This window comes from Etheostoma cragini, chromosome 3 (genome assembly GCF_013103735.1).
Source record: "Etheostoma cragini isolate CJK2018 chromosome 3, CSU_Ecrag_1.0, whole genome shotgun sequence".
NCBI lineage: Eukaryota > Metazoa > Chordata > Actinopteri > Perciformes > Percidae > Etheostoma > Etheostoma cragini.
This window is the reverse complement of record NC_048409.1, coordinates 26,303,169-26,322,173: the sequence shown is the minus strand read 5'-3', so window position 1 is coordinate 26,322,173 and position 19,005 is coordinate 26,303,169. Positions and strand designations below refer to the sequence as shown.

General features: G+C 40.9%; 1 protein-coding gene across 2 annotated transcripts in view; it reads left to right on the top strand.

The window, feature by feature from the left end:
• Positions 1-19,005, top strand: part of bcas3 (BCAS3 microtubule associated cell migration factor) — a 305,863-nt gene that overhangs the window by 97,702 nt on the left and 189,156 nt on the right. For both annotated transcript variants that reach the window (XM_034867219.1, XM_034867220.1), the window contains exons 17-22: positions 1,203-1,327; positions 1,421-1,586; positions 1,675-1,772; positions 9,917-10,017; positions 14,426-14,622; positions 15,036-15,133. In XM_034867219.1, the coding sequence (XP_034723110.1) occupies positions 1,203-1,327; positions 1,421-1,586; positions 1,675-1,772; positions 9,917-10,017; positions 14,426-14,622; positions 15,036-15,133 (785 nt within the window). The remainder of the gene's footprint in view (positions 1-1,202; positions 1,328-1,420; positions 1,587-1,674; positions 1,773-9,916; positions 10,018-14,425; positions 14,623-15,035; positions 15,134-19,005) is intronic.

Genomic DNA, 19,005 nt, shown 5'->3' with positions numbered 1-19,005 from the left:
AGTGAGTGTAGACAGAGGTGAAGTGTGGTTTCCAAAGGTCAGCGTTAAGCATCCCTCTGGGAGTGTGTGACACCATCGCGAGTCTTCAAGTGCTTAGCCCACCTCATGCCTGATCTGCTGTGACCACGTTTTACTGTCCAGGCTGGTTATAAGGCCGGACAATAATCCCAGACCTTGCTACTGTTCTCTGATCATTACCATATGGGGAGCGCTATTTCAGCTGAAAACCTTTTCTGTGTCCATTTCCTCTTAAACAGTCCTGACATGCTGAATAATCCAATGACTCCCAATAAATTCTCTCCTTAGGCCAGCACAAAGTGATGCAGCCATAAGGCAGCTTGGACACTGTTTTTGTGAGGTGCATGTTCCATTGAATGATAAATATCGTATGTATTTTAAAAAAATATTCTTTAGCTCTTGTGCATCCAGTGTGACTTACAGGTTTATATTCCCTCTCAAGCAGCAACCTCTGGTGCTGAAAAAAACAACCAAAAATGCATTTCCTTTTCAGACTGGAAGATCAAGAATTGTGGCTGAATTGTGTGTTGGGGATAATTGAGCAGGTGGACATTTTGCAAGGCATATGCTGTTAAGTTTTTGACTTGTTTATTTTCTGAATATTTCATACATCATTTGTGCCAGAGAAATAATAATTTTTTTCCATTTTCTGCTACTTAGTTGGATGTTTTTATTCATTTTCAATTTCCCTTGCTGAGCTCCTGGCATGCAAACCACTTTTTTGTTGTTGTGTGATGTCGCTGTGGAATTTTCATTTACTTGCCTCCAAGGTGTTACATGTCTTGTGTTACAGTATATTGTTAAAAATCATCACTTCTTCTCAGATTCTGGTTGTTATCATTTATGTAACAAACACACATTTAAATCTAGGTCTCAAAGGTGCTATATATTTAATGTAATTTACATTTTCTGCTACCAAGTCAGTTTGTAAGGGGAAATTATTGTGTGCTGCTCTTCAACAACAGGGTTTTATGGGAAATGTGGTCTTAATTTTGACAAAACTGTAATTTGGTATAAATTTCAAAGTAGCAATTTCCTCCACCATGGTCCTATTTCGTGACAGGATTTCAACCGGTCAGTTACAGGCAGTTTGGGCTCAAACATCATATGGAGCACCTTTGAGACCAGACTCTGCAGTACAATTTTGACTTTTTCTCAATGTTGTACTCTTTTCCCTCCTGAAGCAAAGCTAAGCCACCCCCACAGATCTCCCCAAGCAAGTCCAGTGGAGGAGAGTTCTGTGTGGCCGCCATCTTTGCCTCTTCTCGCTCCTGGTTCATCACCAACCCCAACATGAAAAGAGAGAAAGGTTAGAACAAAAGTCCAAACATGTCTTGTGAAAAGTATATAAACACCAAATGGAGCAGTATTTTCACTGAATTATTTGTAATCCCCTTCATAGATCAGTCCAGGCAGTTGGTTGTTGACTCGCTGTACATCATCAGTTGCTATGGTAACTTGGTGGAGCATGTTCTGGAGCCCCGGCCAATTAGCATTACTCAAAAGATTAGCGACGACACACCTTTGGAGCTCAGCACCTGTCCGAGGGCCTGCTGGACTCTAGCCAGGTACTGTAACACTGTATTGACCATTTTATTCTAGACAATATTGCCTCTAATACACTCACTTTCATAATTGATTTGTCCTTTGGAGCAGGACTCCACAATGGAATGAGCTGCAGCCACCTTTCAATTCCAACCACCCCTTGGTATTGGCCTCAGACCTTGTACAATACTATCAGTATCTTTTGGCTGGTAAGTGCTAACCAAATTTTTCTTTTTATAAACATTGGTTTACACAAACAAGCATATTCACATTACCAGGCTGTGTTCAAATAGAATGCAGAGTAACATTTCATGGACGTATGAATGTATTTTAAGTCAATGAAAGTAATAGAGGCCTATACAAATCAAAGCAGACTTGCTTTAGGCAGGTCTAATTAAATTGATTATGTTTATGGAGAAGAAGAACCCTGAAATGAGTCGGGGGGGAAATGCAACGCTACCATGCAACGGCCGAGAGACGTGCATCGCCGTGACGTGTAGTTACATTTTTTGAGATGTGCACGACAGGCTATATTGTAAGGTCCGGCGTAGACGCAGAGGGGTCTTCAGGGGTACGCCATCGATTCGATGAAGAAGCATAAAACGGCCTTTATGATAGTACTACAAGCATACAAGAAAGTTTTTGTAGGACCCGGCTCTCTCTACCTCATCAGTTCTGAATTATATTCTGATTAGTCCTTTGTCTTGGTAACTTTAGACAAATCAACCATTTCAGCTTAATGTTTTTTACTTTTAGATTTTTCTCAGCTTTTTCATTGAATATTAAACAAAAATTCTAGGCTCAGGAGTTTACTTTTTCCTTTCATCCTAATACACCATAATCAAATTAACTGTTAAAATAAAGTCTTATTAGCAAAACGTATTGATTTGCTACAAAAAGGGAGTTTAAATACCAATAGCATTGATGTCCATGGTGTATTTGCCTCTTCTGCATGTCCTATTGTGTTTATTACATGTATGCATCAACATATAGGAAAAATATAGGTCTCTATAAGTTTTGGTCGCACAAGCTAGCACAGCCATGTATCTTTGTGCTGTATGTACTGTATGCATCATTAGTCAAGGGGGTGACCCCTATTCCCTGCTGATTTTCCATGTTGACTGTGTTGAAAGCCAGTCCTCAGCCTCTTATTGGTGCCACATGCTGAGAAGAGACCTCGCCAGTCAGCACCCATGACATTTCCTTTCTCAAAGACTTCAGTGAAAGATACTTCCACCATCTTTACTATTTCATATCTTCTGAGCGCTGTCAGAAGTAATCCCAGATTTTCTGTTTGGCGCTGCACCTTGAATCCATCCATTGCCGGCCACACTACATGCTGTCTTCAGGACATGCTAGCACTATGCTATAAGATGCCGCACTCAGACCAATTAGCTGACACCCTAAACTCTCTAATTCAATAACAAGTACAGAGCAGTGAGCACTTTAGGTTGCCCTCTAAAAATGCCAATTCGCAAAAGCACAGAGTGCACAAGCCATACGGATGGCCACACACGGAATCAATCCACCCCCTGGAATATGCTGGAGTTTTGAGCTCACTCCTTAATTATAAACACACAAATTCTGTAATTAGCTCTTCCAGCTGCCCCAGGGCAAACGGTAGCTGTGTTTACTCTAATCTCTCTACTCGTCTCCATTGACTTCTGCAGTGCTCCAGGTCTAACTGGTAGGATATTTTCTCAAATTAGTGCTAATGGTCTCTCCTAGTGTCAGAGCGATGAGGACACGTTGGAGTGACGTGCATGCGCATCAGCTTATTCCACCATTCTCTCTGCCAGCATGGGCAGCATAACTGGCTGCATAATGAGAGAGATTCATTGCATTAACATTTACATCCAATTAACAATAGCCAGATAACACCGCCTTGTCTCTCTATTCCCCAAACCAACCAAGTGTGAACCAATGCAAGGTCACGACGCTATAAACATAATTGTTCAGCCCTCTACCCAATTTGTCTGCTCATGCCATTTTCCCCCCCGGGTCAGCGTCCTAGACACCACCAACACCGACTGAGTTGCTCTTGGAGTGTAACCTTCCATTTATGCGCTTTGCACCCGGGCACAAACTCGACATTCTTTCTCAGCATGCGTCCCCTTGCTAGCCCTCTCTTCTGCTGTTTCCTCCAGGGCTTGGCAGCACAACGTAGAAGCGATCCAGGAGAAAGAGTCAATTTATCCTTAGGATGAATTACAGCACAGCCATACACCCCTTGTCCAGTTGCCTCTTGCTGAGCACAAAGATCATGCTGCTGCAGAAGAAACTAAAGAGACACACAATTCTTACTTGCAGAACAAATTGTGCTATCTAGGTCTCATTTACATTGCTGATACAGCCATCACAAGAGAAAACAAGCAGCAATGGAGGAGATGAGACAAGAAAGTTTTGACTATTTGAAAAGAATCCGAAGTACTGAAAGGGTCAAAGAATGAGGTTAAGACATCTATATACTGTACATATCCCCTTCAGCTAATTAGCTAACAAACAGATTGTGTCTCTGAAAAGGTGACACAAGGCGAAGAGGTGACAGTGCTTGATTGACAGTCCATGGTCTCTGGTCTCGTGGCTCTATATTGGATGACCCAGGCTGATTAAAAATGCAGTATTCAGGGAAAGGAATAGGAAGGGGAGAGGAAGGGCCTGGGTCAGGCTAGACCGGAGCCTCCAGGACGGGATGATAAAAGGCAGCAGTGGCGCCACTTCATGGTCACTATCTCCACCTGTCCATCTGTAGCAGCTACTGGCAGCACTCAGCCTCGCAGAGGACAGCAACATACAGCATTGCTTTCAAGAGATAAGAAGAAAGAGACACACATTATACAGTATACTCACAAATAGAGGAGATGCTGAAGTACGATCTGGCTAAATAAAAGCAGTCTTGAGACAAGTTTTTAGTGTTTGGGGAACCTTCTATCTATAGCTGAGGTGGAAACACAGGATTTTTGTCTGTGTCTCCAATAGTACAAGTTTGTCTGTCAGGCAAGTGAGTGAATATGCCATGTTGATCAGAGGTGTAATAACAGAATGACTACTCTAATCCCAATCATAACAGTGTCTATACTTTGATGAATGTGATGTTTTCACACTCTCATTAGCTACATTCAGACTTCTTATTCAGTGTGTTTTTTTCCACATATGAATTTTTTGTGGGGGTGATATTTACAAATCTGTCCACAATGTGTTTTCCAACACCTCTAACCCTCACCACAAAGTTGCTCTGAAGCAAACAAAACAGTGAATAATTTACCACCTGGATATCTGGCTAGCTCCTTTGAGCTTGGCGATGATGGCAACAACAGAGGCTATGCTTTTTGGTTGCAGCTCTCCCCGCCCTACCTGTCATATAATGTGCTAATTGTGGAGACTGACCGACTGACTGGCTGGCTGGCTTGGCTGCTCTCCTGGGACTTTGAGGCCCATGACAGGCAAGCCACAGTTGTCCCGTCAATAGATCTAATTGCTCCGAGAGAGGGGCCAGAATGAAGGCCTTGGAGCATCAGGCGTTTGGTAAAGAGAAACCACTGCGCCATGACTGGGTCAGTAATCAAAAAGAAGCAGAGAAAGGATGGGGTAAGTGTAGCGCTGGCTGAATGAAGGAACTGTCAGTCAAAAATGCCTTGAATGATATATAATGACTAAGCTATCCCAGTCTGTCAGTTTGCCAGCACCTATCTGGCAGAGTACTACTCAAAAGACGAAAGCGAGAAGAGAGGAAAGTAAGAGGAGAGAGACAGGTGGAGCAGTCGAGAGGGAGCATAGCAAGTGAAATTTCTGGTAGCAAAGTGCGGCATTTCCAAGTAAAGACAGAAAAAAGAAATAAGACTAACAAAATGGATCTTGAAAAAAATACAAATGAAAGAGATAAAGGTGAACAGAGCAGCCAGCGCAGACAGGACAGCTATCCTCTATCCAACATGCAGCCAGATCTATCAGATTGTTAGTCCCTTATCTAGCCCTGGAGATCGGCCTGTCCGGCCCCTGGCCCAAGGCCCCAGGAGGTCGGGCTACATCAATACCTAGGCAGGCTTTGTTCTTGTTCTGACTCCCTGCTTCACTGCTTTGGCTAACAGGTCACTGGCTGCCGGCCTTCAACACAGAAAAAAAAAAACCTTTCTTTACAGTCAAAAAAGACTGTGATACCAACAAATCTTTTCCTCTGCAATGTAGGAAAATGTTGAAAAATATCAATTTATATCAGAATGTAAAAAATGTTTCTAGAAAATCTACAAACTGTATTTATGGATGAAATAAGCAGATGAGACTCTGTTAAGACTGTTTTTGAATCCAGTGGATCAAAATACCTGAGAAACCACTGTCAAATTAACTATTAAAGTAAGAGTTAAGTATACAGATTCTTTATCACACTGATGCAGAATTTATATAGAACTATAAGAGTACTTTGAGAGTGCAGACCTCTGCCAAGGCCATGCCCTTAGGTTGCTGCTACGACAGGCACCGACAACCTTTCGACCACAACTCCTAACAGCCGCCTCCACAATGAACATGGCCCACTCAGATTCCATCTCTCCAACCTCATCTGGGATGCTCAAAAAATTCTTCCGGAATTGGGACTTGATAACCTCGCGAGCTGAGGCTCAGCCAGACTTACCTAGTTAACTCTCACTACACATTTGGGTTAACAAGGTTGGTCCAGTAGTCTCACCCGCAATCTGATCCAGCCATAGACTGTAAAAATAGTGGACACAGCATCCATGACGTCACCCATTGTGTTGTGGACTTTTGTTTTGAAGCATTGAGTTTGGTGATATGGACATTGCCATTTTTTTTTTTTTTGCATCTGGATGCGACGACTTGACAAGTGGATCGAGCTGGGTAGGATGATAGCCAGTTTTTTATTATGGTTGCAATGGCACTGTGTTTAGCTTAATATTTAAGGGGGAACATTTTCAAACCTTCTGAAGCAAGTCATTTAGCAGAGTCTTAATGGCAGACCAAACATCTGCATGCATGTCAGTATGGAGAGTTACCACCTAACGCTTGCGATTGCTTGCTGGCTTGGTGGCATAACGCTAAACAAGATATTTATAGAAGACCAAATGTTCCAATTAAGTTTGATTTAGTTTAAAAAGATAACATGGCTAACACCCAAAAACTAGGTCTCAGGTCTATTTTGTACACAGTGCCATGGATACAAATTACTAAGCCTCCGTCATAATCGACAGGTTTGCGTCTAACCACGCCCTAAAGCATGCCCTCCTATACTGTCAATTTTAAAATAAAATAGAACCTTAAGTTACTAAATGAACATTCTGTATTGTGGAAGTCTTGAATCTAGCGATTGAAGCAATTATCTCATTACGAAAATGTTTATTAAGGTAAATATTTTCACATAGATTTCCATGGGAACTGACTTCTCTTTGCAACCGTTGGAGTTGCCCAGTGCTGGAAATTAGATAGAATACAGATTTAAGGCACCTCCGCATTGGCTTCACTTTTCAGGCTTGGAGTCATTGTTCAATATTTTTATTTTTTACAGTCAATGGATCCAACTCACCACCAAGTGGTGATCATTTGACAACTCTTTTCTTTTCCTCAACCAAGACATATGACCATAGATCTGATGATACGACTACAAAATTAATCAAGGATCATTGGCCTAGGGTTGTCCTCCAAACTGCTTTTTCGATGCATAAAAACGATCAACTGTCAGAGACTTCCTCCCAGCGATTCACGGTGGTGGTTCCACAGGGCGGCGGATCTGTAGATTTTTCAGGCACGGCCACCAGTCTGACTCCATAAGGAGGCCCCAGTTTCCCTTTTCCGGGTGAGGTGCTGCATCTCCTTTTCAGATTTAGATAGGGTCAGTGAATTGCTCTTAGTCTGGCCCTTCTCCTGGGATTCTTTGCCTTGGAGACCTTACCAGGAGCTAATGCTCCTGATAACACAGCTCCCAGGGTCACAGGGGCATCCTCCACCATGTGAAAGTGGCAATTTTTGGAGGGGTAGTGTTTAATTTACCAAGCAATCATTACAATAACTTTCCAAAATTGTAAAATTCCTGTCACATAATATTATAAATTGCTCTGCTGTGTTTTGGCACTGGAAAAGCCTTAAAATGAATGGATCTGTCACTCAAACTGTTAGGCCTGCAAAGGCCGAGTCACCTTTCTTGTCTTTGTCATGCTAATTTTGAAATTCTCCAACAATGCATAATTAGAGCCACAAAGGCATTACTATTTGTCAAAACATTCATTGCGTTTTTTCAAAATCTCAAATGTACAATGTGTTACATTTTCCACATTATCTAAAGGGGATTTGTTTTAACTATTGAATGATGCATATCCTTTCCCATTTCTGTTTGATCATTTGTAAGCAATTACATCATGCTATACTTATTCTCGGATGTTTCTGCAAATCAATCATTAAAGAAACACGGTCATTTCTACTGTGCCTATAGCCATAGGCTACATTCAGACTGCTTTCTTGAGTGCAGTTTGCACTTTAAAAAATGTTCTGTCTGTGAAATTGCATTGACATTCTGTCTCTTAAGAGCCAGTAATGAGCATGTAAAAGCAGAAGGCCAAGTGGCTGGCTAGCCGGACACTAAGATGGGTAGATATAAATGTAACTGCCGGGGTCAGTCTGGCTCCTGATACACACACAGACACACACACACACACACACACACACACACACACACACACACAAGGAGGGTTGTGTCTTGGCTTGACCCGTGGGGATGACCACTAGCTCCCCACACTGGAGCCTGGCTATGACTCTGGTCATTGAAAGCCTTCCCCACTGGATGGAAACCTGATCCAGCAAGTCCACCAACTGCTTCAGAACATCAATAATTAATTAGGGAACAGTTATTGGCCCCAAGGGTCAGAAAAAGAGGGAGAGGGCGTGGGGGAGTTGAGTAGGAGCAGGGGTAAGAAATAAGGGAGTTGTGATTTTGTTTAATAAGTAACACAACACAGGCTTTGTTCTTCTCTCTTCCATTTTAAAATGACACGAGAACATATTTCTCTCTCTCTCTCTCTCTCTCTCTCTCTCTCTCTCTCTCTCTCTCTCTCTCTCTCTCTCTCTAACTAGCCCTAGCTCACTTTCCCTCTGAATCTGGTATCTGTGGGTCGTTAGGGGGTCATTTCACCCAAATTACAAAAACACATTTCAGTTACTAGTGATATCTTGCTCTGTAGCTTTTTATTTAAAATGCCTAGCCTTCCGAAATAATTTATTGAGAAGAAATTGTTGTCAGGTTCCAGCTCCTCCAATGTCAGTATTTGTGTGGATTTGCTCTTTTTGATATAATTATAAATCAAATATTTTAGGGGTTTCACAAACAATTTGCAGTTTACAATTGTGTGCTTGTTTATTCGTTATTTGGTCGGCTCAGCCTCAGTGGCTTCTCACTCTACCTACCCAGGCCTTCCAAACTTAATTTTTTTCAAACACAATTTTACACACAGCGAGCACTACTAAGAAGCAGGTGTAAGAACTGTCCAGACTTCATACATAAGGAAAAGTGTGTGTCGTGGTACGGTGGGGGTGGCGGTTGGTGTGATATTTGTTACAGAAGTGTCAAACTACCTCCTTAAGAAGTGTATAAACACCTGGCAAGTGTGTAAGTGTATGAGTATGTGTGTGTGTGTGTGTGTCTGTGTGTCTGTGTGTGTGGATAAAGACAGGAGCGCCACCTGTGCTAAAGATGTGGGATTTGACAAGTTTATTAGCCAGTCCTGTGATAAACAAGCCCCATCCCTGAGGTGGAAGACAGAGAAAGGACTGATTCTACACGTTAGGCCTCATTCTCCACCCCTGCGTATTCAAGCCTGCAAGAGCCCCATCTGTCTCTCTGTCACTCTCTCTCTTTTTATACCACGCACTCAAGCACGCATCCACACTGTTTCCCTCTCACACTTTACTGTACACTTTTTCATACACTTTCTCTTTTACTCACCGTTTTTTTGAACTTACAAAATAGGACTCCCATATCTGGCCAGCATCACAATTAAGAATTGGTCTAATCAGTCATCAAATTTAAGATATTATGTTTGAGCACAAAATAACTGTGGCCACTGACTTCAGTCTACATATAATGGTATTGGCTGTCAAAACACAATTTAATAAACTAGTTGTCAGTAATCATTTTCCTTCAGAGGCTGATTTATGTAAATAGATAATTGCAATATGTTACTTTTTAAGAAAATCATTACGTATGAAACATTGAATACTTTCAAGATAGAGACATTTTCTGCTTGAAAACTAGGATGACATTGGCACAAAATATTGCCAGCTTTAAAATATCAAATGTCATCATTGGGTATTATGTCACATAATTGTGTGTGTTTCTGTATGTGTGTTCTCCCAGCGATGCCCCCAGGAAGCCCAGGCCCAATCACCCGCCATGAGTCGTCAGACAGCCTGGCGTCGGACCACAGTGGTCACGAGGACGAGGAGTGGCTTTCTCAGGTCAGACTTTTACCTTAAGTTAGTTTGTCAGAAGCAGAACAGTGATTGACATATTCTGATCATCAATGAGATCACAGCTAGGGTTTGGAGGCTGTGGTCTCAAAACTTACTTTGCTGCTTTGGCGAAAGATAATTCTTTTCCTGAAGAAGTTGTTAGGAGTTTTAATCACCCGCTACAGAGCTCTGTAGACTCATCATGCTCTAAATAGGATTCAGAGTGAATGAATAGGCTTGTTGATCTGATACGTATTTCCATTTTTATAATGCTTTCACGCCGTCAGTAGCCGCAAACGAAGCGACTATGTTGACAGGTTGTCCGTACGTTGTCCGTTCATTCAATTCTTGTTATGGCAAAACTCAGGAAAGCCTGGGAGGACTCTGTGCAATATTAATATGAATGTCCACTTGGACTCAAGGATGAATACATATATTATGTAAGTCTGGACAGTTGATATGAATTTCAACTGCAACAACGGCACTGGTTGGCGGAAGCATACAACCTTGTGGATGGTAATTCTTGTAAAAAAAATAAAATGTAGGCATTCTCTTATCTGGATTATTAAAGCAGTTTAGTAAGAGAACTCCCAATTTTTGCCAAGTTTACCGATTCATTTAAAACCTTAATTTTAAGAATTTGGGAGGACACAACTGTATTTTTCAATTGTCATCCCACCGTGTTCCCATCCATGTGGAAATGTTTACTGTTGTGTAAAAGAAAAGGGCTACTTTGCAGTGATGAACCCACAGATAATTATCCTAATTTCTTCAGTTCCTCAGCTCTACGGAGCTTTCAAGCCTCTTCAGCCGGTTTTTTATTGTTGTCCTATGGCCCACAACTCTTGTCGCATCAGGGTTATTTCCAGCTGCAACAGGAAGCTGTTTTTAGTGAGAAAGCTCTGATAAACCAACCTCTTTAGCAGGGTGTTCCCATCAGGAGCTGGTGGAGACCCAAACAGAAGTGAAAGGAGAGGAAATATCCGACTTAAATTTGTCCAAATGAATGGTCATGTAACTCTATGTCTGCTGAATGTGTAAACTGTTTGCTAACACACTAGCCATAACAACTTTATAAGGTGAAAATACATAAATTATCTCTTTTTGGCTTGTTTCACTGCCACTTGCCTGGTGGCCAAAACTCACTAACTGCAGGTTTAAAGCATTATCTGGATTTTAACTTTAATTCCAACTTCGAGAGTTTGGGAGTAAAACATTGTATTGTGGTTAGGACATGCCATCCTCCATGCCTCTGAGAATAAGCACTACAAATACCCAATCCGTCATCGCAAGGATTCAGTCTTCAATGTATTCTACTTTTACAGGATCTTGTCTATTTATTTTTATATTTGCACAAACATGATTTAAATCTTAATTATTTGGGTTCTTACACATGTACCTTCTTGCTCAGTTAAATAGGATAACTCATTTCGGGGCTTTTTCCTAATCACAAATGTCATCCTACATTGTGCTGAAATATCCAGTACACACACCCTAGTCTTTTCTGCTTGGTTAACCCTCAATGCACTCATCTCTAGTGTCGGCAGGTAACCCACTACATTTTCATCATCAATAATTCCACTGCATGCATAATTGATTGGTTAAAATGCACCCCACTTAGCTTGCAGAGGCCCTGGTCCATATCTGCCATGATAGTTTGCCAGAAGCAAAACTATCCATTGCACTAACCTAGATTTTTGGTGACTTCCTGTCAGAGCAATGGTAGTGATGTATTCCTCAGTGGTTGGAGATGTAAAAGTAGCTCTTCATACCTTAGCGGGTATCTAAGAGAATTTGGAAGCAGCTCCTGTGGAACATTTCAGACTGTCAGTGAATTTAGGATAAAAGGACCCATACAAAATTACACACAGGTTTGTAGATCAGGCATGCAGGGTAGCTTTCCGATCCCCCTTCAAAGATTATGACATATCAAGCCCAATAGCTTGGTGGACTAAAAATGCTAAATACATATAGGCTATGTGTAATTAGAGGCTAAGTAATGCATTGTGGTTTTCACTATATCATATTAATGGGCTTCATTAGATTATGAGCAGGCATTTTGGCGTTGAGTTGGGATTTTGGATTGATCGGCCATTCACTAATGAAATGTGAGGTTTGTGACCCTCCATGTCAGTGCTTTAGCTCACTGTAACATCATGCCATTTGCTGCCAGTGGTAGTTTGACTTCCGCTGACTGTCAGTGGACAACCTAACCTCCTGTCCTGACACCTGCAGTCTACTCTAGGGTCTCTACAACTTATCTGTCAATTTTGACGGAAATTGCGTGATGTACTGTACTTGATAGCAGTTAATGGATGGTAAAATGGTTCATACATGAATAAATGCGTTATTGCATTCTAGGACGCTCCGCAGGAGCACATCATGTCATTGTTTGTCTTTATTGATCATTAAATGTGTAAAATATTAAATAATAAATACTGTTTTGACCAGGCGAATTGATAGCTTGTGCTGCTGCTTACAGTGTTTAAATCACAAAAAGACAAGACATAACAAAAGGCAATAAAATAGTATAACAAATATTGGAGACAGTGAAGGGACATGGAACATGGGAAGGGACCTCCCATCTTCCCATTTCATGCACACAGAGCCGATTTAAGGTTGACACTGAACTGTAACATCTGGATTTTCCTTCCAGCTGCAAATAGAGCACACTGGCAGCTGTTCAGCAATGCGGCTGGGCGTAACATTGATGGTGTTAACTGGCAAAGCACGCACACGCACACGCACACACAAACACACACACACACAAAGTGACAATCCTCGTCTTTCTTTCCTTCCTTCTGTGGCCTAATTTGCACAGCTGTGACAGACCTATACATATATCCAAGCATGTATATGCATATATATGTGTGTTCAAATGCAGACACACAGAAGAATTAGGAGAGTGTAATCCCTCACTTTTGTATGAGATGTTGGCACCTGGCAGCCAGAGTGGAGCGAGACTGAGAGCTGGGCTGAGGTGAGAGACCAACACATATGAAGTAAAGATAATGAAATGTGAAGAGTGAGACACCAAGAGGCGTGTTAAGTGCTGCAGGGAGTTGAAAAGTCAGAGTTAGCGTGGGAGAGCAGTGAAAAGTGGGAGCCTAAGGCAGGAGATGGTAAGTCAGTAAATTCAAGGCACAGAGGAGATGGAGAATGGAGGAGGCAGTCCAATAGTCTGATGTTTATGAGTCAACCACTCCGTATCCCTCTCTTATCTTACTTTAAGCCAGCATTAGTGCCACTCAGCTCAGGTGCCCATGGACTGCCTGCCATTGGCAGTGCCATCTTATTTTCCCAGTAGGCCTCACCTCATCCTTGCTGCCATGCTGTTGCAAGTGTCACACTTCTATTAACCCTCTGGGAAAGCTTCCCATCATGCCGCCTGCCCTCCCAAGACCCATAAAACCTTGATTAGTTCTGACAGCCTCCTCAGACTTTCAGTGGTGCAGGAGTAAAGCCAGCTTTTAGTTTGATGTCATGTAACTGAGTTCATACGAGTACTGTATGGGGTGAGTATTGGCACACAGATTGTACAAAACCACCATGTCAAATCCACTGATGACGATTCCACTGAAAAACTGCCAGGACTCTGTCCTTGACTAACAGCCGGTGAATTAACAGAGGAGAATATGTTTAGTGAGCAATATAGATTTCATTGGATGGCAGTGTTGGTCTGTCTGTCGTTTCATCGGTCGGTCCTCCACTTTGGTCCAGACTGAAATATCTCGACAACTGATGGATTGCCATGACATTTTGTTCAGACATTCATGGCTCCCAGTTGATAAATACTTTGGAGCCTGTTGATGGCATTACTTTTCCTCTAGCACCACCATTATGTTTCCTTATGTGGGTTTGAGTGAAATGTCTTGACAACAATTGAATGGATTGCCATTTGAAATTTGATACACACATTTTTTTTGCCCTCAGGGTGAATTGTAATAACTGAAATGATCCCATAACGTTTAATCTAGCACCATCTTTAGGTCAAAATTTTCTTTTGTCCAATACTTGAATTTATGACTAAATACTTAAGAAATATTCACTGAGAGATTGCCTTGAGTTACAGAAGCTAGCTCAGAAGAGACATTGTGGTTCTTCATAGGATTGCCATGTGACTTTGGTTTATACCCAAATACCTACATAGGTAATGATATTCTCATCAGCCACAGCTCTAATTAGTGTTTAGTGCTGTTTAGCGAATGTTAACATGTTAAACTGAGATGATTAACAATGTAAATTTGAGCTTCTTAACGTCAGCATGTTACAGTAACATCGTCATTGTGAGCATGTTAGCATGCTGGCATTTGCACTTAGCTTATTTGAAACATGAGCATTACAAGATTTTGGCCAGTTATGTTTGGAAGACTACAAAATCTCTCCTAACTAAGTTCTACCTTTGTATTCTCAGGTGGAGATTGTGACCCATACAGGGCCCCACCGGCGCCTGTGGATGGGCCCCCAGTTTCAGTTTAAGACCATTCACCCTTCAGGCCAGACCACAGTCATCTCGTCCTCATCCTCAGTCCTTCAGTCCCAGTGCCCCGCTGATGTCCAACAGCCCCTGTTGGACTTCGACACAGACGACCTGGACCTACACAGCCTGAGGTACTTTGAAAGTATCAAAAATAATCCACCCAGTAGTAAAAACCTTGACTTAGAGCTGCATTAGGCTAGATTTTACTGTACGAATACATACTATGTTATCATTAGGTTTATGTTAAAACCTTCTTTGCAAGAGGCATTGTAAAAAGATACATACACATTTCTTACAAAGAAATTACAGTGGTGGGGGGCGGCTCACTCTATATAATATATACATACAGATCTCTACAAGAATATTAGTCTTATAAGTATAAATTTCACCATAATAATCCCTCTAGTGTAGGCAACACGTACACTAAAACAACCACTCAAATCTTCCCCTATGGGTATCTGGAACTTAACCCAGTCAAACAGGCAGCTGAGGCCCTTAGATGTCACTGTATGTATATTAATGTTCACATACTGTATGTGTGCAGGATCCAGCCGGTACGTTCAGAGCCAGTAAGCATGCCCGGCTCATCGCGGTTAGTGGCTGATCGTAGAGGACAGTCCAACATCATGGACGCAGGATCAGGTAGGAAACTTTATTGGTTCACTCTGTGAACACCTACCTGTGAATACCTCGTCTTCTGCTCTAGTTTTCTATTTTCTCATTCTTCTACCTGTTTCATTCAGATGTAGTTCATTCTTCTCCATCTTAACTCCATCTCTTGTGGCGCTGTCTATGTGGGCCATTTTTAAGTCATATGATATCATATATATATCAAACAGTATATATGTTTAATATTAATGTAGTAATAATAATAGTAGCAGTGGGTATCACGCAGAACCAAAGGAACAACATACAGTACAAAAGATATAACATTTGTCTTACCTTAAAAAGAAAATGTTATAGCAGTTCCAAAGCTAACATAATTTTAACAACATGGTGAAAAGACGTTGTTAAACTGCAAAAGTTTCACTGAAAATCCTACAAAATGACATAGTGAGACTGCTCAGGTGAAATCACAGTGCAGCCGAAAAAGTATGAGTTAACTTTGAATTAGTTAAAAAAAACTAAACATTTGCTTCTCATCCACCATTACCTTAGTATTGACTCTGTTGTTGTTGTTGTTGTTCTTCTTCTTCTTGTGTTTAGTAAGGCGGATAGCGTGTTACTCAATGTGATTCATACTGAGGACCTAGTACGAGTGAATACTATCACTATCCAAGTACAATATATTCTGTCACTTCACTTGTTTAAATGAGTTGGCGCTTAACAATAAATTAACACTTAAAATAAACAAGTGGGAAATCTTAAAATAACTGGTTTGCTCATTTGCCTAAGTTTTTAAAAGGTTCACTGACATCCAATCTTTACCAAACGTCCTCAAAAGTGGCTAATTACGGGGCGGCCTATAGCTCACTGAGTAAGTGCGCTCGCCCCATGTTGGCTGAGTCCTGCAGCGGCCCGGGTTCAAATCCAGCATGCGGCCCTTTGCTGCGTGTCATCCCCCCATCTCTCTCTCTCCCCCTTTCACATATCTGTCCACTGTCTCTATCTAATAAAGGGAAAAGACCCTGAAAAAATAATAATATTATATAATAATAATAATAACATATTAACATGCACAAAATAACAATTGTATAGGAAAACTAAAATCTAGAATTATGATTTAGATATTCATATACTGTGCATATTACTGTCTACTCTAACTACTACCAAAAGTACTCCGGTGACATCCTGCAGTAGTGAAATGAGAATGAGTGTAATGGTAAAGACATTTCTTTTGCTGTTGTCTAACACCAGCACAATCACATTCAAGTGGATTATAGGTATTCTTTTACGCTAGCCGTTCAGCAGCTTTGCTATGTCCCACCATGCAGAGTTGTGAATGTTCCTGTTATTGTGTGCACTGTGCCCGTATCCTGGAACTAAAAAGACTGTGATTGTTTATGTAGTCCTGCAAAGTCTTATAGCCATTGAACAGGATTGATTTAGTTTCAAGTGAATTTGATGTCTCTCTACATGTCTTCTTTAATCTGGTTGCGATGGCTAATCCAATCACACAGAAATGAGAGGATTTCCCCTTTAAAATATGTCTTTTTGTCTCAAAGTGTAATGCTGTTAGATGTGTGTGTGTGTGTGGATTATGCCTGGTACTTACTGCCAGTGTGGGTGAGGAAACCATCACTTATTGCGTGACATTATATCCTGTTGCCTTGTGTTTGATAAAAGAGATAGAGGAGCGATTGTGGCGTATGTGGCATTATCTGCTGTGTCTTGTGACAGAGACTTCACACATTTGATCTGCCCTCACACTGACAGATAGCCACTCCTGGCTTTTTCATTCAAGTGTCAAGAAATATTTACAGCCTTAGTCACAAAAATGTGTGTCACAAATAGTTTCACATATCTGAGAGTATTTTTTTTCTCCACCTGCTTATGCATTTCACACAACTGTTATGAAAACATTACTTGTTTACCACTTTTTTTTCTTGTCTACTGAACATGCACTAGTTTGAACCATCACTCATACACTTCCTTTTTTTTGCAGCTCAATATTGAATACATATTGAATTGCAGAATTTATGTAATACATTTGATCCCAATTTAGTTTATACTGCATAATACAGTAGGTATCCCTTCTTGTATTTCCAAGTGGCTTTTGATTGAGAGTTTTGTTTTCCATATTCTAATTTCTAGTCAAGTGTGCCACTTGAATTAAGATAGATTTACACCTTTTATTTAATTGTAACAAGTAAATAAATATACAAAGCTATTAAACTGAGTATATAAATGTGCGTATGTCATTCAGTGATGATTACAAGACAAAGGTAGACCAGTGGGATAAACTCTTATGTTTGCTTTAACCTGAGCCGTTAAACTACACCCGTGTCTAATCCTCTGACCTTTGCTTTCTTTCTCCTCCATCTATCTGTATCATTCCGTCTGCTCAAAATCGTATATATCTGCAGTTCTTCTGTCTCTAGCCAGTGTCCTCGGTGTTTTCAGTTCCTTCACTAACTGGTTCAGAGCAGAGAGAGGCAGAAGGACAGAGCCAGGCGGAGGGATGGAGGTGATGCTTATCAGTGTGTGTGTGTGTGTGCGTAAGGAGTGTTCATTGTTGTGTCCTGCCACTGCCATGGCGCCGCCTCTTATCACACACACACATCACTTTTGTCTCACCCTCTGAGAACTGTGTAGCAGAACTTACAAATAGGAGTTTAAAGGCCTCTAGCGTCATTTTTTTTATTGAAAGTGCAGACAAATTTTGACCAGAGTAAAACGACATGAAAGTAAAGTGAAATCATCCATTTCTCGTTACAAAAAAAAAGCTGAAACTGAAACTAAGTTGTTAAGTTGAGGTTGACACATTCTGAGAATGTTGTAGCCTTTCAGGTTTAACTGATAGGAGATTTTGAAAGTTGATAACAACAACATTTTTGGATTTGAAGTCATAAGAGACAGTAATATTGTGCCAATATTCTGCACTTTGATATGTATACATTGTGATGTCAAGAAATTCCATTTTTAGTGATTCCTTAATTTCACATTGGGAGAGAATTCAGTATTATCATATATCAACTTAAAGTGGAACCATTTAATGATGAAACATGTCATGTCATTAGTGTATTGTCTGATGTAATAGATAGCAGTTGAAAGCTGTTCATTGACACCAATCTGTGTATTAAATATTGAATCTCTTATACATATATCAAAATATACAGTATATTGATGAAAAAATCTTATTAATATATTGATTTCCTCCATAGTGCTCAACCCTAGTTTGATACTTAAATGTGTAATTAATACTCATTTGGAATATTAAAGGGGAAAACTGACTTAATCTGTAATTACCACAGTTTTTCGCTGTACATAATGTGTCACACTCTTTGTCACCCGTTTTGAAACCATAATATCACTCTTATTGTAAATAATTGTGGTCTTTCCTCACTAAAAATGCACATGCGAAGTGCACATATTCACACTGCTCATTAAGCAGTTTGTGTACACTGACATTTATATGCCCTCTATGTAATGTGTTCATGTTTTGACATATGAGCCTGTGGCCGACTCATGTCTTGCAGCCATTACTATTAGAATAAAAGTGTTTCCTTTGGAGCCCTCAGGCCCAGCGAGGCCATAAAGCTGCAGTTTTCCCTACAGTGACTCACTTACAGTCAGTCAGTCTCCCCAGTGTCTGCTCCCATCTTATCTCAGCCCATACACTCTGCTTATCTCTGCCTTCCCTGAGGTGATGGGACGCCATCTGCATTGGGACACACACACACACACACACACACACACACACACACACACACACACACACACACACACACACACACACACACACACACACAATGTATGTTGTACAGTGCTTCCAGTCATGGCTTCTTGACTCAGCATATCTTTCCCTATGGAAAGGACAGGGGAGCCAAACACCAATGTTGCTGTCTCACTTT